Genomic DNA, 25263 nt, shown 5'->3' with positions numbered 1-25263 from the left:
AAAGTCATACATCATAATCAAGTAGGTTTCATCCCAGGTATGCAAGGCTGGTTTAACATACACAAGTCCATAAACGTTATTCACCGTATTAACAGAAGCAAAAACAAAGACCATATGATCCTCTCAATAGATACAGAAAAAGCATTTGATAAAATCCAGCATCCTTTTCTAATTAGAACACTGAAGAGTATAGGCATAGGTGGCACATTTCTTAAACTGATCAAAGCTATCTATGACAAATCCACAGCTAATATTTTACTGAATGGAGTAAAACTGAAAGCTTTTCCTCTTAGAACTGGAACCAGACAAGGTTGTCCTCTGTTACCATTACTATTCAACATAGTGCTGGAAGTTCTAGCCAATACAATTAGGCACAGCCTGGGCCTGCCAAACAACAATGATGGCTGCAACCAATACAATTAGGCAAGGCAAGGAAATAAAGGGCATCCAAATAGGAGTAGAGGAGGTCAAACACTCCCTCTTTGCTGATGATATATCTTATACTTAGAAAACCCTGAAGACTCAACCACAAGATTCCTGGAAGACATCAAAAAATACACTAACGTTCAGGATATAAAATCAATGTCCACAAGTAAGTTGCCTTTGTATACACCAATAACAGCCAAGATGAGAGGCTAATTAAGGACACAACTCCCTTCACCATAGCTTCAAAGAAAATGAAATACCTAGGAACATACCTAACAAAAGAGGTAAAATACCTCTATAAAGAACATTATGAGGAGGGCAGAGACAAGATGGCTGACTGAAGCAAGCTTTCCACAGAGGCTCCGTACAGAAGGAGAGTTAAAGGACAGAATTTTAGCAAGTAAACTGGTGGATTAGAGCTGCACCAAGAGAGAAGGTTGAAGAATGCACATCAACCCCACTGAGGTGACTTGCGACCCCAAGGATGCAAACCAAAGGTACAAAATCCATCACCAAGCAGACGGGAGTCACCTCCCCTATAAGAACAGCTCGGAGTGCCCCACAAACAAACAAGCAGAGTTCAAAGTTCCTCCCACTACACTCCATGGGAGAGACCCTCTAAAAACTGGACCTACCTCCTCTACTAGGGTGCCATGGCATTCTCCTGCCAGGCATAAAACTGTATAGAACTATATATATACTCTACCTGCAATTCTGAGCTCCCAGCACTACCCTCCACTCTCACTCTGAGGTCTGGAGGCCTGCCCCACAGGAGTCCAGATTCTTGGGTGATTTCTCAAGGGGAGTGGACACGGCCTAGACTGCAGTGGGTCAGTGCTGATTCTGTGGCATGGAAGTGAGGAGAAGATGGAAGGCTGAGAGGGAACCACACCAGAGCAGCGGTGCCCTGAGGCACAGACCAGCAGCTGTTTTTTGGCAACAATAGGGCTCACCCCCAGATATTCTGAGCCACACCCCCTGTCTCCCTGGGCAACCAGAGGAGGCTGGGCATCTTCTCAGGTGGCAAACACTGCGGAACAGATCTGGGACAGAAATGCAGGCCCCATGAGTAAAGGGTTTGCCTGAGGCAGTACCAGCATGGGTGGAGTGTGGGGACTAGAAACGCACACACAGAGCCAGGAAGTTCCCAGGGCAGGGCTGACCCAGAGGACTGCTTTACTGAGCGTAAGATGCACCCGGTCCTCAGGGGATCATCAGCCCATAGACAAAGGAAGGCAGGAGGCTAGAACTGACAGCTAACCGAATACAAACCTGCAGGAGCAAAGACAGGGCCTGAGGCACAGGCTCTGGGAACTCAAAACAACTTCTCTTCTGCAGGGGAATTTAGCAAGGTCAGAAACAAATTCATGCAAAGTTGTTCTGTTCTGTCAGTAACATCAATCAGGGGTGGGGCTGGAACTGAGTGAACATCCCCCAGCCTCCATCAAGCACCAAGGTTGTCAGGCCTCACCTCCCCCTGCTGGATAGAGGCAGAGTGCAGCGGCCTGGCTGAGCAGAAATAGATTTCCTTGTAATTCAGGCAGGTGGAAACACCTGGAGTATCTGTTCACTAGAGGTAACTGGGTCACAGCCCTGCAGGGCTATCAGTGACTGGGTGTGACAGAGGTGCAAGGTGGGGAAAGAGGCATCACCCTTCCCAGACTAATCTATTTGCTGGGTGAATCCTCCTGACTCCACGGAGCACCAGAGAAAGCCATATCTGAGTTGCCACCAGACCCCTGCGATACCGTTCCCAGAGACCTTTTAAACGCTCCCACCTGAGACAGGTGCTGACTGAGACAATTCATTTGGACCTTTAGAACTGAGCCAATCACCCGAGGACTATTAAGTGGTGCCCTGGGTGTGTGGTTGTAGGAAGGTTTGATTTTCCTTTTCCAATTGTTGCCTGTGGGGGGGCGGGGTGACTTAATTGCTGGTATTTCTCCACAGCTGAGACTTCAACCCAGAGTAACTGTTTCACTAAGGTCGAATAGAGACCAGCTGAAAACAAGACAGAAACACTTAGCCCCACCACACCAAACAGGTCCCCAGTTTCTCAGGCCATAGCACTGTACAGGTCCTTGACAAACTCCAGGGGAAAAATCAAATAGTGTAAAACAATCATGGGGCGGAATCAGCAGAAAAACTCTGGTAACATGAATAACCAGAATAGATCAACCCCCCCTCCCACCAAGGAAAGATATGGCAGATGCAACTGAAGATCCCATTCATAAACAGCTGGCTGAGATGTCAGAAATTGATTCAGAATTTGGATTGCAAACAAGATTAATACTGGAGGAAAACTTGGAATTAGAAATTTGAGGAGCAATTCAAAAGTTGGAAATAGAAATTCGAGGAGAAATTCAAAAGTTGTCTCAAGAATTTAACGAATTTAAAGACAAAATCACCAAAGATTTTGATGCACTGAAGCAAGAATTTGCAGCCCTCAAAGATCTGAAAAATACAGTAGAATCCCTCAGTAACAGAGTGGAGCAAGCAGAAGAAAGGATTTCTGACATTGAAGACAAAGCCTTTGAATGCTCCCAAACTCTCAAAGAGGAAGAGAAATGGAGAGCAAAATCAGATCATACTCTCAGAGAGCTCTGGGATAATTCTAAGAAGGCTAATATCCACCTCATTGGAATCCCTGAAAGTGATGAAGTGGCCTCGCAAGGCACAGAGGTCCTTCTCCATGAAATTATGAAAGAGAATTTTCCAGACATGCCAAGAGATTCTGAAATTCAGATAGCAGACAGTTTCAGAACTCCAGCATGACTCAATTCGAATAAGACATCCCCCAGGCATATCATAATTAACTTCACTAAAGTTAATATGATGGAGAAAATTCTGAAAGCAGCCAGATGTAAGAAATCCATTACCTACAAAGGGAAGAATATTAGAATGACTGCAGATCTCTCTGCTGAAACTTTTTAAGCCAGAAGAGAGTGGTCATCGACTTTTAATCTCCTAAAGCAACATAACTTTCAACCCCTGTATCCAGCTAAACTGAGTTTCATTTATGATGGAGAAATTAAATACTTTAATGACATTCATATGTTGAAGAAATTTGCCATAACCAAACCGGCTCTTCGGGATATTCTCAGACCTATCCTCCATAATGACAAGCCCAATCCTCTACCACAAAAGTAAACTCACTCACAAACTTTTGATCAAGCTCCAACTTCCAAGGTGGCAAAAGTATTAAAAATGTCCACTAGACTTTCGAAAAACTTGATACCCAAAAGTTTACCAGACTTATCAATATTCTCTATTAATGTGAATGGCTTAAACTGTCCTCTAAAGAGGCACAGGTTAGCTGACTGGATACAAAAACTCAGGCCAGATATTTGCTGCATACAAGAGTCACATCTTACCTTAAAAGATAAATATAGACTCGGGGGTGAAAGGATGATTGTCCATATTTCAGGCAAATGGTAATCAGAAAAAAGCAGGTGTTGTAATTCTATTTGTAGACACAATAGGCTTTAAACCAACAAAAGTAAGGAAGGATAAGAATGGTCACTTCATATTTGTTAAGGGTAATACTCAATATGATGAGATTTCAATTATTAATATTTATGCACCCAACCAGAATGCACCTCAATTTATAAGAGAAACTCTAACAGACATGAGCAACTTGATTTCCTCCAGCTCCATAATAGTTGGAGATTTCAACACTCTTTTGGCAGTGTTGGATAGATCCTCCAATAAGAAGCTGAGCAAAGAAATTTTAGATTTAAACCTAGCCATCCTACATTTGGATTTAGCAGACATCTACAGAACATTTCATCCCAACAAAACTGAATACACATACTTCTCATCAGCCCATGGAACATACTCCAAAATCGATCACATCTCAGGTCACAAGTCTAACCTCAGTAAATTTAAAGGAATACAAATTATTCCTTGCATTTTCTCGGACCACCATGGAATAAAAGTTGAACTCAGTAACAACAGGAATCTGCATACTCATACAAAAACATGGAAGTTAAATAACCTTATGCTGAATGATAGCTGGGTCAGAGATGAGATTAAGAAGGAAATTGCCAAATTTTTGGAACAAAACGACAATGAAGACATGAATTATCAGAACCTCTCGGATACCGCAAAGGCAGTCCTAAGGGGAAATTTATAGCACTCCAAGCCTTCTTCAAGAGGATGGAAAGAAAGGAAGTTAACAACTTAACGGGAAATCTCAAGCAACTGGAAAAGGAAGAACATTCCAACCCCAAACCCAGTAGAAGAAAAGAAATAACCAAAATTAGAGCAGAATTAAATGAAATTGAAAACAAAGAATTATACAACAGATCAATAAATCAAAAAGTTGGTTTTTTGAAAAGGTCAATAAGATAGATAAACCTTTGGCTAACCTAGCCCAAGTGCCCATCGATACACATATGGATTAATAAATTCTGGTATATGTACACCCTGGAAATATTATGTAGCCTTAAAGAAAGATGGAGACTTCACCTCTTTCATGTTTACATGGATGGAGCTGGAACATATTCTTCATAGTAAAGTATCTCAAGAATGGAAGAAAAAGTATACAATGTACTCAGCCCTACTATGAAACTAATTTATGGCTTTCACATAAAAGCTATAACCCAGTTATAACCTAAGAGTATGGGGAAGGGGGAGAGGGAGGGGAGGGAGGGGCGAGGATGGGCAGAGGAAGGGTGATTGGTGGTACTACACCTGCAGTGCATCTTACAAGGGTACATGTGAAACTTAGGAAATGTAGAATATAAATGTCTTAACATAATAACTACGAAAATGCCAGGACGGCTATGCTAACCAGTGTGATGAAAATGTGTCAAACGGTCTATAAAACCAGTGTATGGTGCCCCATGATCACATTAATGTACACGGCTATGATTTAACAATAAAAAAAAATAGAAAGAAAAAAAGAAAATTATGAAACCCTTAGAAAGGAAATAGCAGAGGATATTAACAAATGGAAGAACATACCATGCTCATGGCTGGGAAGAATCAACATTATTAAAATGTCTACCAATCCAATGCCATCCCTATTAAAATATCAATGTTGTACTTTCAAGATTTGGAAAAAATGATTCTGCATTTTGTATAGAACCAGAAAGAACACTGTATAGCTGAGGCAGTTTTTAGTAATAAAAAGAAAGCTGGGGGCATCAGCATACCAGATTTTAGTCTGTAGTACAAAGCCATACTGGTCAAGACAGTACAGTACAGGCACAAAAATTGAGACATAGACATTTGGAATCGAATAGAAAACCAGGAAATGAAACGAACATCTTACAACTGCCTAATCTACCAAACAAGAGCATACACTGGGAGAAAGTTTCCCTATTCAATAAATGGTGCTGGGAGAACTGGATATCCACATGTAAAAGACTGAAACTGGACCCACACCTTTCTCCACTCACAAAAATTGATTTAAGATGGATAAAGGACTTAAATTTAAGGCATGAAACAATAAAAATCCTCAAAGAAAGCATAGGAAAAACACTGGAAGATATGGGCCTGAGGAAAGACTTCATGAACACTACCATGGCAATTGCAATAACAACAAAAATAAACAAATGGGACATAATTAAACGGAAAAGCTTCTGTACAGCTAAGGAGACAACAACCAAAGCAAAGAGACAACCTACACAATGAGAAAGGATATTTGCATATTTTGAATCAGACAAAAGCTTGATAACTAGGATCTATAGAGAACTCAAATTAATCCACACGAATGAAGCCAACAATCTCATACATCGATGGGAAAGAGACATGAATAGAACCTTCTCTGAAGAAGACAGACGAATGGCTAACAAAGATATAAAAAAATGCTCATTATCCCTAATTATTAGAGAAAAGCAAATCAAAACCACCCTGAGATACCATCTAATCCGAGTGAGAATGGTCCACATCACAAAATCTCAAAACTGCAGATCCTGGTGTGGATGTGGAGAGAAGGGAACACTTTTACACTGCTGGTGGGACTGCAAACTAATACAACCTTTTTGGAAGGAAGTATGGAGAAACTTCAAAGAACTCCAGCTAGACCTCCCATTTGACCCTGCAATCCCATTGCTGGGCATCTACCCAGAAGGAAAAAATCCTTTTATCATAAGGACACTAGCACTAGACTGTTTATTGCAGCTCAATTTACAATCAACAGCCTAAATGCCCACCAACCCAGGAATGGATTAACAAGCTGTGGTATATGTATACCATGGAATACTATTCAGCTATTAAAAACAATGGCACTTTACATCCTGTGTATTAACCTGGATGGAAGTGGAACCCATTATTCTTAGTAAAGTATCACAAGAACAGAGAAACATGAATCCTATGTACTCAATTTTGATATGAGGACAATAAATGACACGGTGTGGGTGGGGAAAGGGGAGAGCAGAGAGAGAAAGAAGGAGGGAGGGGTGGGGGAAAAGGAAGAGCAGAGAGAGGGAAGGAGGAAGGAGGTTGGGGTCTTGGTGTGTGACACACCTTTTGGGGGCAAGACATGATAGTAAGAGGGACTTTACCTAACTAATGCAATCATTGTAACCTGGTTTCTTGTACCCTCAATGAATCTCCAACAATAAAAACAAACAAACAAACAAAGAAAAAGGTTGATTTGCTGTGTTGCCCTTGAAAAAGTTTTTTCACGGTTATGATTGAAAAGATTCTCAACTTGACACTAGACTTTCTATGGATCACATGTAGAATGAAAGGGGCTCTTGGAAACAGAAGACAAACTCTAAAGAGAGAAAGTTTCATACCTTTGTTTCTGGATACCAAATTCGTCCTTCAGCAAATGCTTTCTGGAGTGGCAGTAATTTGTTTTTTTTGTTTGTTTTTTTTTAATGAATTAAACTGGGAAATAAAAATTCTATATATTTGTTGTATACAATATGCTATTTTGAAATTTGGATACATTCTGGAATGGCTAAATTGAGTTAATTGGGATATACATTTCTGCACATTATCAATTTTTGATAAAACTCAATTAACTCTCTTAGCAATTTTCAGACTACAATACATTGGTATGAAATATAGTCACTGTGATGTACAATGGACCTTGAACTTCTTCCTTTCAGTTAACCAAAATTTTCTATCTTTGGACCAACATCTCCCCTGCAGGGAGCAGGACTCTCGCCATTAGAGTCCGCTTAGTTGGTCACATGCTGCATTTGACCCTAAAGAGCTCTCAGTTTCAAGGCAAACAAGATACCAGTGAAGCCACAACAACTTCAGGCTTCAGAGAGATAATGCAAAATCTGAGTCCTATGGGAAGAATGGGGCACAGTTTGCTTCCATGGTGGATGAGAAGGTCTGTATTCCCTGAGCTTGTGCTGAGAATCACTGGAACAGTAGACAAAATATGAACCATGTCATGGGATGTATCAAAGAGTTAACAGCCAGTGAAGCAACATGAGGCCAAGATCCGCCCTGTGCTGAGAGCTTCATTTATCAAATTCCATGTCCCACATGTATTCCTTTCTCCTTCTGCATGTCCTCTTCTATGGTATCTGTCTGGCAACACACACATTTATATGGCACTCTTCATGACTGAAGCTTCATAATTGCCTTTATTTTTATTTTACTCTTTTTGAGACAGAGTCTAACTCTGTTGCCTGAGGCTAGAGTATCCTGGCATCAGTCTAGCCCACAGCAACCTAAAACTCCTTGGTTCAAGTGATCCTCCAGCCTCATTCTCCCCAGTAATTGGGACTATGGGCACCCGCCACAATGCTTGGCTGATGTTTCTATATTTGCAGATACAGGGTCTTGCTCTTGCTCAGGCTGTTGTCAAACTCCTGAGCTCAAGGAATCCTTTCACCTTGGCCTCCCAGCGTGCTAGGCTTATAGGCATAAGCTACGACTGATCAATAATTGAATCACCTTTAAAAACCAGTTCCAGCTTCTTTACTCAGTTACAGCAGGAACCGGGTCCTCCTGTGTTAGGGACTCAGCAGCAGAGTGGGCGTCACAGGTCCTGCACCTGGGACTGTTTCTATTCATCCACCCACCCTCTTCATACCTTTGGCAGGTTCCCCGTTTTTCAGGCACAGAAACTGAAGTGAAGTGAGTGGGGGAAAGTCAATCCCCGACTGTGCAGACTCTGAGCTCTGCAGGGTGCAGACATGGCCAGCCTCAGACATCCAATTCATGGATGACAAAACTGGCTCAGAGCAGAGATGCAGCCAGGGACCCATGAGTGGAAGGAGACAAAGCTAATCATGAGGCGTCCTTCAGTTCTTCACTCACTTTTCTCTTTGCCCAATAGGGACTGACCACATCCTCAGGGTTAGAACCTGCTTAGGGGTCTCAGCCTGCCCGGGCAGAATGAACTCCTCCCACGTTCAGGAGCTCAGGGTTGTCTTAAGGACAAGCATTAAGGCACTGGGTGACATGAGGATGTGCCAGAGGCTGTGAATCATGACAGAACAGGACTGTGGGCACTCAGAGTTGAGCCTCAGGTCTTAGCTGGGCCCCTAATTCCCCCATTAAGAACAGAGCCTGGACCCAGGACTTTGGATCAGGTGGATGATTCCAGGAAGCAGATCCAGGGAGCAGTGAAAATATTTGGGAGAGTGAAGGTGAAGGGAGAAAAGATAGAATAGGATGTGGTATAGAGATGGCCACAAGAAGGGCAACCCCAATAGAATCTCCCAAGGATCCATCTGGAAACCAAATCATAATTGTCAGCTGGAGGGACAAGTGGGAGGAGCGTTTATCTCCAGGTTCCTGCCTCCCAGTGTCTGAGGGCTGCCCCATCCAAGAGGGCAGGACTGCCAGGATGTGTCATTCTGATCACCACATGTAGGGATTATTGGCTAGAGCCCTGTTTGGATTGCAGGTGAGGGAAGGTGATGTGTAGCAGGAGACAGTTGGCTCCATGGCCATCCTGGGCCCCAGCTGTGAAACAGCCCCCTCCCCACCCCGTTGTCCCTGCAGGCAAATACAGCAGGGACCTGGGTAGGGAAGGAGGCTGCTCAGGGTAGCCTTTCCACAGACCAAGCTCCAAAGGAAACCTGACCCAGGCAGCCTTCCATACTGGAACTCACCCCTTCAGGACACACCCAGCCTTAACCCAGCTACCCAGCCACAAAAGGGGACCTGAGTATCCACGTGCCCTGGGCTCTTGCACAAATGGTCCTGATGGGGTCAGAGGCTTGGAGCAAAGGGGCCAACCCACTGATGCCCAGGGATTTCCTGCCTTTCCTGACCCTTTCACCTGGGCTCCTCAGTCCCTCCCCTGCTCCACCGCCTTGTTGGCTCCCCCGTTGGCTCCCTGCCCCCTTTAGCTCCCTCTTTCTCCCTGCCTGTTCCTTTCTCTGACTTACTGCCCCAGGTCTTTTCCTCCACTCTGCCCTGTTTTTGGGTCCTCTCTCCATTGACCTCTTATCATACCACAATGAATAAATTATGAAAAGATTCTGTAGCTCTCTGGACTTCTGGGGAAATTTCTGCTCCTAGTTCTGCTATCGTGCAAGTTCTGAGCTCTGCAGGATGCAGGACTGGCCAGCCTTAGCTGCTGGCCTGGTAGGGGAAAGGAACTAACACAGCCTGAACCAGGGATTGAGGGTCCTCCTTGGCTCCTCCAGGTCCTGATGGTCTGTCCTTTCTTTCCCATTGTGAAAAGTTGCCACCTCATGGCATGCCACCTCAAGACCCTGCCCATCTGATCACAAGACCACGGGGAGCGGCAGGCAACAGGTGTTTCCTAAATATTTCTACAATGAATCAGCACCACCTCCACCCATGTCTTGACACCACCACCCCAGAAATCTCATGTCCATACCACATGATGTGGTGACCCTGCTTCTGTCTATAGCACCTCACTGTCTGCCCAACTCTGTGTGTAGGAATCATTTGTGTTCATGCCAGGGACCACTCCAGAAAGCAGGCTCTGAGCCAGACAGAATTGCAAGTGTTTTTTAGGGGACACATGGAAAGAGAAGGAGGAGGGAACATAGGGCAGGGAACATGCTAAAAATACAATGAAGGTCTGATGCAATTTCCAACAAAGCCAATGGTTATCCTGGCTTAGCGTCTTCTTCATATTTTTTCAAAATATTGTCCTGTAAAGCAAAAACACTTTGGTTTATTGTCATGCGATCTTATTTTTTCCTAGAAACATTTTACCTCCTATAATATATCCGTGCCTCTGATGAATGCTTCTGGGTCTGGCTGCAGCTGTGTGGATACATGTCATGAAAAATTATTAATAGTGTTCAGATCTCAGGTAAAGATCACTGAGTTTAACTCACTTAAGTCACTTAACACACTTGAATAATTATATATGTGGTAGGATCTGAATTTTATTTTATTTTTATTTATTTATTTTAAGAGCGCTGCTCCACGGTCCCCCTACCCACCCCCCCTCACACACACCCCCGCGTGGAACCAAGGGCAGCTCATGGACGGCTGGAACTCCGGATCTGAATTTTAATAGCAGAGAGGGGAACCTTACATTATCTTTGGAAAAGCACAATAGAAATCTGCGGGCTGGGCTGCCACACACTAAGATTGATTTTACAGTCTTCAGTGAACACCTGTTGCTGATCTTCTGAGTGGGAATAATTTCATCTCATCAGTGAGGGGCTGAGGGCCCAGCATCTACCATCCAGTGCGAGATTCTTTATGTGCTCAGTCTCTTCATCCTCATAATGTCTTCAGACCCCAACATTCCCTGCTCACACATAAAGGACCTGAGGCTCTGAGCAGGCCCCAGAGTTGGTGTTGGGGCTTGAGGCAGTAGGGGCACAGGAAAGGCAGAGGGTGGTATGTGGTAACTTCCTGAGGGCAAAGCTGATTGTCAGGGTGGTAGCAGAGGGTGCTGGGGCCCAGAGACAGCTAAGGAGGGGCTTAATTCTTAATTCTACCTCACTCTGAAGGCCAAGGCCTCTGCTCCTCTCAGCCAGAGCTTGCCTCAGTTTTATTCACAATGTGTCAGAATAAACTAAGGCAGGAAAGATCTCTTGACAGAAGCATATTACATTCCCCAGACCTCCAGGGCATTCATCACACTGATGCAGAACCTTCACACATGCAGGGAAACAGTCATCTTTCCCATGGATTATGTATTCAGAGGGCAACAAGGACCTTCTTAGGGCTTGATCCCCTAGCCACAGGGGATCTATGTGGCCTTCACGTGATCTTTGCACATGAGAGCCATTCCCTGCTGCTTCCATTGCAGGTGACCACAAGCTATGTGCCATGGGTGGCAGGTGTCACTCCTCTGGGACGCATGAAGTCATCATAGGCAGGGACAGGTCTCACTGCTCTCAGAATTGGGCACATGGCCAGAGTTGCCATCCATCTGCAATCCAGGAATTTCTGGTGTCTGTAACAAACCTCCTTCCTCATCCACAGAGGATGGACCTGCCATCAAGCTCATTCTGGGGAGTCACTGATGCCTAAAGTGTGCCCTTGGAACCTGAAACAACATCAGCCACATTTTGACTTGCCCTGCCAGGTCCAGCAGCACCACGTGTGACATAGTTTTCTGCTGACGCATAGAGAGAAAAGATCAGAGGCTGTGCAAGTCAGTTCACCTTGTCCAGTCAACATACTCAATGGTGAAGGTGGAAGCCAGTACTCACTCTCCCAGCCCCTCAGTGAACCCAGATGCTGCTCTTCTGAGGCATTTTCTAAGGTCCTACATCTTCTTAAAACAAGAAGAGAGACATGGGCTCCTTCTGACTTGCATGTTTTGTGCAGAGTTGAGAACCCCCCATGCACCCCTCTGTCATCTGATTATCTGTCCATTACCACAGACTGAGGGTTGATCAGATGATTCAGTGACCCTGAGCCTCCCAATACTCATACTTCACAAAGATACCATAGAGGCTGGGCACAGGTGTTTCCTTACAGTAACCAATTAGGGACAAGACAGGGTTCAAATGAGCTGGAAATCATTATTTAATTGATAGTATCCCAGGGCATATCAGAGGAAATCACTTAGATTAAAAATTAAAATAGAAACAGCCTTAGCTGAGAAGAAAATCAATAAACCCCTCAGATGAATAACACTGTGTCGTTTGCTTCATACCATGAGGCATTTGCTAAATCTCTTGAAGTATAAGGGCAGTCTTTGAGTTAAGAATGAGAGAAGTTCTGTAGTTTTGTTCTGAAGTTGAATTTGTATATGTTAGTAACGGCATACTTACCAATTACCTGTAATGGCGTCCTTTCGTAAGTGTGGGTTGTATCTAAGTCAGCTGTTTGTAACTTGAGGTCTGCCTGTAATTACTGTTTCCCATATCTGACTAGATATTATAAATAACGATGAATAGTAATAAACAAATGGTATAGTAATTGGAAAAAGAACAATTTATAGCAGCAGTTCTGAACCGTGAGTCGTGACCCACAGGAACTGTATTAAAGGGCCACTGCATTAGGAAGGTTGAGAATCACTGATTTATAGAAACTAAGTATAATGTTAGTGCAGGAAAATTACATAGGGATTTAATTCACTAATGGAACTCTACAGTTCACAATAAACAATTAGAAAAATAAAGGAAGCTCCAAAAATAGGGAATAAATGTCTCCTGTCTTAAAGTGGATCTTGGCTCGGTGCCTGTACTCAGTGGTTAGGGCACCAGCCACATACACCGGGACTGGTGGGTTCAAACACAGCGTGGGCCTGCTAAACAATGACACTTGCAACAAAAAAATAACCAGGTGTTCCACAGGCAACTGTAGTCCCAGCTACTTGGTACTTGGGAGGCTGAAGCAAACAGAATGGCTTAAGCCTAAGAGTTTCAGGTTGCTCTGAGCTGTGATGCCACAGCACTCTACCAAGGATGACATAGTAAGACCCTGTCTAAAAAAAAAAAAAAAAAAAAAAAGTGGATCTTGTGGTACAATATTGGTCCAGAAAGACAGAGTAAGAAAATGTCCTATCTTATCAGCACATACAAACCCCATTCTAAAATGTTGCAGGTGTTATCTTTTCCAAATAAAAGAAAAACGAAGCTTTCGGCACTGACTTGTGGGGGGAAGGAAAGCTGACACATTTCCCTTCTTGGCTCAAGTCTTCAGTGAGGAGAATCCACCAGGTCAGTGTGGAGTCAGCAGGGGTGGTGGTCCCAAAGTCACTGGAGAGCCAGAGCAACACCATTCACAGGGGACACACAGCCAGAAGAGCTGTCTGTCTGGGGCACCTGATAAAAAGTTTCCTGGTGCCCTTGGAAGACTCCTATTCTCCTTAGTAAGTACTTGAGACTTTTTCCAAAAGCATAACAATCGCCCCCAAAAGGAGAAGCAGAGTGCGTGGATTGTGCTGCACAACTTCAGCTGCTCCTGCACAGTGAGCTCCTACCTCTCCGCACGGTGTCCTGGGTGCTGGGTTTCTTCCATAAAGGTGTTTGGAGTCCATGTAATAGTTCCATTATTTCCAGTCTTGAAAAGAGACAAATAATGGACTTGAACAAGAATTTTAACACCAGGGGCTTTACTAGACACTGACAGTTTCATCTTAAAACATCACAAACATTCTTAAAAATGTCCACCACAATCACTCACCTGCGCCTCAAGCAGGCAGCTTCCCAGCTCTGCTCTGCCTTCTGTCTTTCTAATATTTTAGTCTTGAGCTGTGGGAGACAAAATAGGTCCACATTCTGACCTGGGAGACTATGTGTAAAAACAAGGAAAGGAACAAATTTTACCCAGTAGTGTGCAGCCCTCCGGTTTGATGTTCCCATCTGAAAAAGCAAAATCAGAACCCGGGTTTAGGGTGTCTCAGGGCCATGATCTCATCTGCATTAGGTGCTGAGGGATTCTGCAAGTGTCAGGCAGATGCACGTTACCTGGAGTCTATACTTCAAGTCGGCTTGGTGTTGCTGCTCTGTCATATTGTCAATTATTTTCCTATGGGGGTAGATTTGCTTTCATTAGACAAAGAACAATGCTGAGTATGATTTTAAATAATCTTCCCATGTTCCCATTATCCTCACATCAATAACTTTATACAGTTTATCCATACATGTAAAACACATTAAACATGACTCTAAAAGCACAGTAAGATCAAAATTTTTGCTATACTATTTCCTTATTATTTAGTGCCTGTTGCATTTGTTCATTCATTCATTTATTTATTTTTATTCAATCATAACTGTGTACATTAATGCATTTATGGGGTACAATGTGCTGATTTTATATGCAATTTGGAGTGCTTACCTCAAACTGGTTAACATAGCTTTCACCTCACTTAATTGTTGTGTTAAGACATTTATACTCTACTCTTAATAGATTTGACATGTACCCTTACAATATGCTGCATAGGTGAGAAGGTCACACCAATTACCCCAGCCTCCCCCCTTCCTTCCCCCTCCTCCTCTTCCCTCCTTCATTGTGTGCTATAGTTGTGTTTTATTATTCATATGAAAGGGTGGGTGATTATATATTGGTTTCATAATAGTACTAAGTACATTGGATACTTTTTCTTCCATTTTTTGAGATACTTTACTAAGAAGACTATGTTCCAGCTCCATCCATGGAAACATAAAAGAGGTAAGGGCTCCATCTTTTTTATGGCTGCATAATATTCCATGGTCTACTTATACCACAAAAGCCTGATAACTAGAATCCACAGAGAACTGGGTCATGGGTCAATGGGCATTGGGCTTCTTCTTCTTGGTAATTATGAATTGGGATGCAATAAACATTCGGGTCAAATATCTTAGTTGCAAAATGATTTTTGGTCATCGGGGTATATACCTAGTAGAGGAATTGCAGGATTGAAAGTCGGGTGTATTTTTAGTTCCCTAAGTGTTCTCCAAACTTCTTTCCAAAAAGGTTGTATTAGCTTTTTTTCCCACCAGCAGTGCAAAACTGTTCCCTTTTCTCCACATCCATGCCAACATCTGTAGTTTGGGGATTTTTTGATGTGGGCTAATCTTACTGGAGTTAGATGATATCTCAAAGTGATTTTGATTTTCATTTCTCTGATGCTTAAGGATGATGAGCATTTTTTTCATGTGTGTGTAGGCCATACACCTGTCTTCTTCAGAGAAACTTCTGTTCAAGTCTCTTGATCACAAGGAAATGAGATCATTTTGTTCTTTTCTTATTAATTAGTTTGAGTTCTCTGTGGATTCTAGTTATCAGGCCTTTGTCAGAAACATAACCTTCAATATCTTCTCCTGTTCCGAGGGCTGTCTGCTTGCTTTACTTACTGTGTTCTTGGTTGTGCAGAAGCTTTTTAGTTTGATCAGATCCCAGTAATATATTTTTGGTGTTACTTCAATTTCCAAGGGGGTCCTCCTCATAAAATATTCTCCTCAGCCAATTTCTTCAAGAGTTTTCCCCGAACTATCTCCTAGTATTTCATATCTTAAGTTTAAATCTTTTATCCAGTGAGAATCACTTTTTGTTAATGGTGAAAGGTGTGGGTCCAGTTTCAGTCTTCTACACATCGCCAGCCAGTTCACTCAGCACCATTTGTTAAATAGGGAATCTTTCCCCCAATTTATGTTTTTGATAGGCTTATCAAAGCTCAAATGACAATAAGTGGCTGGATTCATCTCTTGGTTCTCTATTCTGTTTCATATATCTACCTGTCTATTTTTGTGCCAGTACCATGCTGTTTTGATCACTATAGATTTATAGTATAGACTGAAGTCTGGTAATGTGATACCTCCTGATTTGTTTTTATTTCTGAGAAATGTATTGGATATTTGAATTTTTTTTCTGATTCCATATAAAATGAAGTACTATTTTTTCCAGATATTTAAAGTATGACAATGGTGCTTTAACAGGAATTGCATTAAATCTGTAGATTGCTTTGGGTAGTATGGACATTTTAACAATGTTGATTCTTCCTCGCCATGAGCATTGTATGTTTTTTCATTTAACATCTTTAGCTATTTCCTTTCTCAGAGTTTCATAATTCTCTTCATAGAGATCTTTCTGTTCCTTTGTTAGGTAAACTCCCAGATATTTCATCTTCTTTGGCACTTGTATGAAAGGAATAGAGTCCTTGACTATATTTTCAGCTTGATTGGTAAGTATTGATTTTGTATGCTGAGATGCTGCTGTATTCCTTGATCACTTCTGAGAGTTTTGTAGTTGAGTCCCTGGAGTTTTCCAGTATAAGATCATATCATCTGTAAAGAGTGAGAGTTTGAGCTCCTCTGACCCCATTTAGATACCCTTGATAGCCTTCTCTTGCCTGATAGTTATGGCTAAGACTTCCATTACTATGTTGAATGGCAGTGGAGACAATGGGCATCCTTTTCTAGTTCCAGATCTGAGTGGAAATGTTTTTAATTTACCTCCATTCAATAAGATATTGGCTGTGGGTTTGCTGTAGACGGCCTCTATCAGTCTAAGAAATGTCCCTTCTATGCTTATTTTTAAAAGTGTTCTGATCATGAAAGGATGCTGCATATTATCAAAAGCTTTTTCTGCATCAATTGAGAGAATCATATGGTCTTTATTTTTTATTTTGTTTCTGTGATGTATTATATTTATAGATTTACATAGTTTGAATCAACCTTGTGAACCTGGGATAAAACCAACTTGGTCATTGTGCATAATTCTTTTGACGTGCTGTTGTATTCTGTTTACTATGATCTTATTCAAAATTTTTGCATCCATATTCATTAATGATATTGATCTTTAATTTTTGTTCTTTGTTGTTGTTTTTTCCTGATTTGGGGATCAGGGTGATATTTGCTTGGTAGAATGTGTTAAAAAGAAGTATTCCGGGGAGGTGGAGCAAGATGGCAGCCAAGTAACAGCTTCCTTGCATCTGGGCACTGTGAGTCTGGGGATATAGGACTCCAGGCATCTTTGGCTGGTGGGATCTGCCTATCATCATCCCTGAGAGGATACAGGGAGTCAGCGAGAGACTTCTGGACCCCAAGAGGAGGACTAAAACAGCGGAAAACCAGCAAGTGGTCGCATGTGTTCAATCCGTCTAAACCCACCCGCAACTGTAAGTTCAGTAGCAGCGAGACTGCAAACCAGAAAGGTCTTACCTGTGAACTGTTTTGGTGTCTTTGGACTTGGCACTCAGTTGAACTGCCTTGGGCAGAGCCTGAGCGGGAGTGCGGAGAACTTTGGCCTTTGTCTAGGGCCCCAGTCTGAGCCGCTGAGCCAGACGGAGCTAATAGTGTTTGGCTCTGGGTCACAGGCAGCCATTATGAGCGATCTGCCCCGGCAAGCTCCGCCCTCAGGGTCGCAGAGCTGGAATTGGGTGGGAGCTGGTAACCCAGTGACCAAGTAGCCTAAGGGCGGGGTCTGAGCCGCCTTGCAGCCCTAACCCTTGGGGGCAGAGGGAGACCAGTTTTGGCACACAGGGTAAGTGGATAGCCACTTCAGCAGTGATTCCAGTGACAAGCACTTCCCTGGGAAAGCTTCTGCTCAGCAAGTGAACAAGTTCAAAGTGCCTTTTAAGTGGGCTGAAGAGAGATTTAGGGTGTCTATCTGCTGGGGTTTGAGAAACTAGCAGCCTCCAGTCGTATCAGAACTGTGATTAACATCTCATACCCCAGAAGACCACGTGTTGCCCAGACAATATTCAATAACATATACATACTGCTTTGTTTTTGGTTGTGTGTTTTTTTTTTTTGTTTGGTTTGTTTGTTTTTTTTTGTTTGTTTGTTTGTTTTGATGTTGTTGATTGTTGTTTTGTTTTTTAAGTTCAACCTTTTCCATACAGATCCTTTTTCTTTCTCAATTTTTCTAGTTTAATTATAATTTCCCATTGCTGCCTATTTCAATAATTAGAACTTCATTTTTGTTAGTGTTTCTACTGCTATTATTTGCTTTTTCCAGCCAATTTTATCCCGTAAAGTTTTCTGTTTGCTTGTTTTGGTTTGATTTATACTATTTTTGCCTTTCCTCTCTACTTGGTGGAGGTGGGGTACTGTGTCTGATCAGGTTAGCAAAGAGCTGCTGACCTCAAGGGAACCACCCAACTGGGCACCCCCAGAAGGTGGTTTTTTTTTTAAGGTTGTATCAAAGTACCCTACTGGACACCTATATTGCTCTGTCTCCCTCTTTCTGTGCCTCTCTTCCTTTTGTCAATATTCCTTTTACCCACCCCCTCTCTTTTCTCTCTTTTTCTTTTTTTTTTCTTATCACTTGGTCCTCCTTTCTTTCATCCCTTTTTTGCCCTTCAACCTTCTCACCCTTCTGGTACTGTAACCCTTAGTCCACAGGCACGAGAACATAAAGAGCAAGAGGAAGTGAAAGGAAAATTAGGGCAAGGAAACAGATAAAAGAAATCACTCATGAGGAAGAATCAGCAGAAAAATCTAGGCAACATGAAGAACCAGTCCAGAACAACCCCGCCAAGGGACCATGAGGTAGCTACTGCAGAGGATTCCACCTATACAGAAATGTTAGGAATGACAGAAAGGGAATTTAGAATACACATGTTGAAAACAATGAAAGAAATGATGGAAACAATGAAGGAAACTGCTAATAAAGTGCAAAATAACCAAAAGGAAATTCAAAAACAGAATCAAATAAGAGATGAACGATATGAAGAATATAAAAAGGATATAGCAGAGCTGAAGGAAATGAAACAGTCAATCAGGGAACTTAAAGATGCAATGGAAAGTATCAGCAACAGGTTAGACCATGCAGAAAAAAGAATTTCAGAGGTAGAAGACAAAGTTTTTGAGATAACTCAGATAGTAAAAGAGGCAGAAAAGAAGAGAGAGAAAGCAGAACGTTCACTGTCAGAATTATGGGACTTTATGAAGCGTTCCAACATACGAGTTATAGGAATTCCAGAAGGGGAAGAGGAATGCCCCAGAGGAATGGAAGCCATACTAGATAATATTATAAAAGAAAATTTCCCAAATATCACCAAAGATTCTGACACACTGCTTTCAGAGGGATATCGGACCCCAGGTCGCCTCAACTCTAACCGAGCTTCTCCAAGACACATTATGATGAACCTGTCCAAAGTCAAGACAAAAGAAAAGATTCTGCAAGCTGCCAGGAGTAAGCGCAAGTTGACCTACAGGGGCAAATCCATCAGAGTGACCGCAGACTTCTCTAATGAAACTTTCCAAGCAAGAAGACAATGGTCATCTACCTTTAATCTACTTAAACAGAACAATTTTCAGCCCAGAATTCTGTACCCTGCTAAGCTAAGCTTCAAAATTGATGGAGAAATCAAATCATTTACGGATATACAAACATTGAGGAAATTCGCCACAACAAGACCAGCTCTACAGGAAATACTTCAACCTGTTCTGCACACTGACCACCACAATGGATCAGCAGCAAAGTAAGATCTCAGGAATCAAAGGACAGAACCTAACCTCCACACTGATGCAAAAGATAAAACTAAGCAATGGACTCTCACAAAATAAGACGAATAGAATACTACCACACTTATCAATTATCTCAATAAATGTTAATGGCTTGAATTCCCCACTGAAGAGACATAGATTGATTGACTGGATTAAAAACACAAGCCATCCATTTGCTGTCTGCAAGAAACACACCTGGCTTCAAAAGACAAATTAAAGCTCCGAGTCAAGGGTTGGAAGACAATTTTTCAGGCAAATGGAATTCAGAAGAAAAGAGGAGTTGCAATCTTATTTTCAGATACATGTGGATTTAAAGCAACTAAAGTCAAAAAAGACAAAGATGGTCACTTTATATTGGTCAAGGGAAAAATACAACAAGAAGATGTTTCAATTCTAAATATCTGTGCACCCAACGTAAATACTCCCAGATTCTTGAAACAGACCTTACTCAGTCTGAGCAATATGATATCTGATAATACCATAATAACAGGGGACCTTAACACTCCTTTTACAGAGCTGGACAGATCCTCTAAACAGAAATTAAACAAGGATATAAGAGATTTAAATGAGACCCCAGAACAACTGTGCTTGATAGATGCATATAGAACACTCCACCCCAAAGATAAAGAATATACAGTCTTCTCATCGCCCCATGGAACATTCTCCAAAATTGATCATATCCTGGGACACAAAACAAATATCAACAGAATCAAAAGAATTGAAATTTTACCTTGTATCTTCTCAGACCATAAGGCACTAAAGGTGGAACTCAACTCTAAGAAAACGCTCGACCCCACCCAAAAGCATGGAAATTAAACAATCTTCTGTTGAATAACAGATGGGTGCAGGAAGAAATAAAACAGGAAATCATTAACTTCCTTGAGCATAACAACAATGAAGACACAAGCTACCAAAACCTGTGGGACACTGCAAAAGCAGTTTTGAGAGGAAAATTCATCGCTTTAGATGCCTACATTCGAAAAACAGAAAGAGAGTACATCAGCAATCTCACAAGAGATCTTACGGAATTGGAAAAAGAAGAACAATCTAAGCCTAAACTCAGTAGAAGAAAAGAAATATCCAAAATCAAAACAGAGATCAATGAAATTGAAAACAAAAGAATCATTCAGAAAATTAATGAAACAAGGAGTTGGTTTTTTGAAAAAATAAATAAAATAGATAAACCATTGGCCAGACTAATGAGGAATAGAAAAGCAAAATCTCTAGTAATCTCAATCAGAAATGATAAAGGGGAAATAACAACTGATCCCACAGAGATACAAGAGATCATCTCTGAATACTACCAGAAACTCTATGCCCAGAAATTTGACAATGTGAAAGAAATGGATCAATATTTGGAATCACACCCTCTCCCTAGACTCAGCCAGGAAGAAATAGAGCTCCTGAACAGACCAATTTCAAGCACTGAGATCAAAGAAACAATAAAAAAGCTTCCAACCAAAAAATGCCCTGGTCCAGATGGCTTCACTCCAGAATTCTATCAAACCTTCAAGGAAGAGCTTATTCCTGTACTGCAGAAATTATTCCAAAAAATTGAGGAAGAAGGAATCTTCCCCAACACATTCTATGAAGCAAACATCACCCTGATACCAAAACCAGGAAAAGACCCAAACAAAAAGGAGAATTTCAGACCAATCTCACTCATGAATATAGATGCAAAAATTCTCAACAAAATCCTAGCCAATAGATTACAGCTTATCATCAAAAAAGTCATTCATCATGATCAAGTAGGCTTCATCCCAGGGATGCAAGGCTGGTTTAACATATGTAAGCCTATAAACGTTATCCACCATATTAACAGAGGCAAAAATAAAGATCATATGATCCTCTCAATAGATGCAGAAAAAGCATTGGATAAAATCCAGCATCCTTTTCTAATTAGAACACCGAAGAGTATAGGCATAGGTGGCACATTTCTAAAACTGATTGAAGCTATCTATGACAAACCCACAGCCAATATTTTCCTGAATGGAGTAAAACTGAAAGCTTTTCCTCTTAGAACTGGAACCAGACAAGGTTGTCCTCTGTCACGTTTACTATTCAATGTAGTGCTGGAAGTTCTAGCCAATACAATTAGGCAAGACAACGAAATCAAGGGAATCCAAATGGGAGCAGAGGAGGTCAAACTCTCCCTCTTTGCTGATGACATGATCTTATACTTAGAGAACCCCAAAGACTCAACCACAAGACTCCTAGAAGTCATCAGAAAATACAGTAATGTTTCAGGATATAAAATCAATGTCCACAAGTCAGTAGCCTTTGTGTACACCAATAACAGTCAAGATGAGAAGCTAATTAAGGACACAACTCCCTTCACCATAGTCTCAAAGAAAATGAAATACCTAGGAATATACCTAACGAAGGAGGTGAAGGACCTCTATAAAGAAAACTATGAAATCCTCAGAAAGGAAATAGCAGAGGATATTAACAAATGGAAGAACATACCATGCTCATGGATGGGAAGAATCAACATTGTTAAAATGTCTATACTTCCCAAAGCAATCTACCTATTCAATGCCATTCCTATCAAAATACCAACATCGTACTTTGAAGATTTGGAAAAAATGATTCTGTGTTTTGTATGGAACCAGAAAAAACCCCGTATAGCTAAGGCAGTTCTCTGTAACAAAAATAAAGCTGGGGGCATCAGCATACCAGATTTTAGTCTGTACTACAAAGCCATAGTGCTCAAGACAGCATGGTACTGGCACAAAAACAGAGACATAGACACTTGGAATCGAATTGAAAACCAAGAAATGAAACTAACATCTTACAACCACCTAATCTTCGATAAACCAAACAGGAACATACCTTGGGGGAAAGACCCCCTATTCAATAAATGGTGTTGGGAGAACTGGAGGTCTACATGTAAAAGACTGAAACTGGACCCACACCTTTCCCCACTCACAAAAATTGATTCAAGATGGATAAAGGACTTAAATTTAAGGCATGAAACAATAAAAATCCTCCAAGAAAGCATAGGAAAAACACTGGAAGATATTGGCCTGGGGAAAGACTTCATGAAGAAGACTGCCATGGCAATCGCAACAACAATAAAAATAAACAAATGGGACTTCATTAAACTGAAAAGCTTCTGTACAGCTAAGGAGACAACAACCAAAGCAAAGAGACAACCTACACAATGGGAAAGGATATTTGCATATTTTCAATCAGACAAAAGCTTGATAACTAGGATCTATAGAGAACTCAAATTAATCCACATGAAAAAATCCAACAATCCCTTATATCAATGGGCAAGAGACATGAATAGAACTTTCTCTAAAGACGACAGACGAATGGCTAACAAACACATGAAAAAATGTTCATCATCTCTATATATTAGAGAAATGCAAATCAAAACAACCCTGAGATATCATCTAACCCCAGTGAGAATGGCCCACATCACAAAATCTCAAAACTGCAGATGCTGGCGTGGATGTGGAGAGAAGGGAACACTTTTACACTGCTGGTGGGACTGCAAACTAGTACAACCTTTCTGGAAGGAAGTATGGAGAAACCTCAAAGCACTCAAGCTAGACCTCCCATTTGATCCTGCAATCCCATTACTGGGCATCTACCCAGAAGGAAAGAAATCCTTTTATCATAAGGACACTTGTACTAGACTGTTTATTGCAGCTCAATTTACAATCACCAAAATGTGGAAACAGCCTAAATGCCCACCAACCCAGGAATGGATTAACAAGCTGTGGTATATGTATACCATGGAATACTATTCAGCCATTAAAAAAAATGGAGACTTTACATCCTTCGTATTAACCTGGATGGAAGTGGAAGACATTATTCTTAGTAAAGCATCACAAGAATGGAGAAGCATGAATCCTATGTACTCAATTTTGATATGAGGACAATTAATGACAATTATGGTTATGGGGGGGGAACAGAAGGAGGGAAGGAGGGAGGTGGGTGGGGCCTTGGTGTGTGTCACACTTTATGGGGGCAAGACATGATTGCAAGAGGGACTTTACCTAACAATTGCAATCAGTGTAACCTGGCTTATTGTACCCTCAATGAATCCCCAACAATTAAAAAAAAAAAAGAAGTATTCCTTCTTTTTGTATGTTTTGAAACAGGTTATGTAATATAGGTACTAGTTCCTCTTTAAAGGTTTGGTAGCATTTAGATGTGAAGCCATGTGGTCCCAGATTTTTGGGGGGGAGAGGGGGAGATTTCATATATTTGATGCTATTTCAGTGCTTGATATAGGTCTGTTCAGCATTTCCAATTCTTTCTTGCTGAGTCTAGGAAGGTGGCTTGCTTCCCGATATTGGTCTATTTCCTCCAGAGTTTCATATTTCTGAGAATAGAGTTTTTTGTAGTAATCATTAAGAATTTTTAAAATTTCTGAGGTGTCTGCTGTTATTGTGCCTTTGCCGTTTCTGACTGATGATAGTAGGAATTTCATTTTTCTGTTTCTGGTTAGGTTAGCCAAAGGTTTATCAATTTTGTTAATCTTTTCAAAAAACAAACCTCTTGATTTGTCGATCTTCTGAATCATTCTTTTGTTTTCAATTTCATTTAATTCTGCTCTACTTTTAGTTATTTCTTTTCTTCTGCTGGGTTTGGGGTTGGAATGGTTTTCCTTTTCCATTTTCTTGAGATGACCCATTAAGTTGTTGACTTCCTCTCCTTTTGTTCTCTTGAGGAAGGCTTGCAATGGTATAAATTTCCCTCTTAGGATTGCCTTTGTAGTGTCCCACATGTTTTGACAATACATGTCTTCATTATCATTTTGTTCCAAAAACTTAGTAATTTCCTTGTAAATCTCATCTTTGACCCAGCTATCATTCAGCATAAGGTTATTTAGTTTCTATGTCTTTGTATGAGTTTGAAGATTTCTGTTGTTGTTGAGTTCAACTTTTATTCCATGATGGTCCAAGAAAATACAAGGAATAATTTCTATTGTTTTAAATTTGCTGACGTTAGACTTGTGACCTAAGATGTGATCAGTTTTGGAGGATGTTCCATGGGCTGATGAGAAGAATGTGTATTCAGTTTTATTAGGATGAAATTTTCTGTAGATGTCTGTTAAGTCCATTTGTTGTGGGTCAAGTTTAAGTCCAATACTTGTTTGTTTTGTTTTTTTCTTGGAGGATCTATCCAACAGTGGCAAAGAGGTGTTAAAATCTCCGATTATTATAGTTCAGGAAGATATCAAATTGTCCATGTCTGTTAGGGCTTCCTTTATAAATTGAGGAGCATTCTGGTAGGGCATATAAATATGAAATCTCTTCATATTGGGTATTTCCCTTGATAAAGACAAAGTGACCAGCCTTATCTTTCCTTACCTTTGTTGGTTTAAATCTTATTGTATCTGTGAATAAAACCACAATCTCTGCTTTTTTCTGATTTCCATTTGCCTCAATTATAGATATCCATCTCTTCAACCTCAGTCTATTTTTATCCTTTAAGGTAAGAAGAGATACTTTTTTCTTTTTCTTTTTTAGACAGAGTCTTATTTTGTTGCCCTCAGTACAGCGCTATGGTGTCATAGCTCACAGCAACCTCAAACTCTTGGGCTTAAGTAATTCTCTTGCCTCAGCCT

At 41.2% G+C, this 25263-nt stretch overlaps 1 protein-coding gene across 1 annotated transcript in view; it reads right to left on the bottom strand.

Moving 5' to 3' along the window:
* LOC128562036 (uncharacterized) overlaps positions 1–25263 on the bottom strand; it is an 80464-nt gene that overhangs the window by 19763 nt on the left and 35438 nt on the right. The window contains exons 8-11 of the mRNA XM_053556644.1: positions 14214–14274; positions 14073–14108; positions 13930–13997; positions 13727–13806 (exon numbers count right to left, since the gene is read on the bottom strand). Coding sequence (XP_053412619.1) covers positions 13727–13806; positions 13930–13997; positions 14073–14108; positions 14214–14274 — 245 coding nt within the window. The remainder of the gene's footprint in view (positions 1–13726; positions 13807–13929; positions 13998–14072; positions 14109–14213; positions 14275–25263) is intronic.

Source organism: Nycticebus coucang, chromosome 12 (assembly GCF_027406575.1).
Source record: "Nycticebus coucang isolate mNycCou1 chromosome 12, mNycCou1.pri, whole genome shotgun sequence".
NCBI lineage: Eukaryota > Metazoa > Chordata > Mammalia > Primates > Lorisidae > Nycticebus > Nycticebus coucang.
The sequence above is the reverse complement of the archived record's forward strand: the minus strand, read 5'-3'. Positions and strand labels throughout refer to the sequence as shown.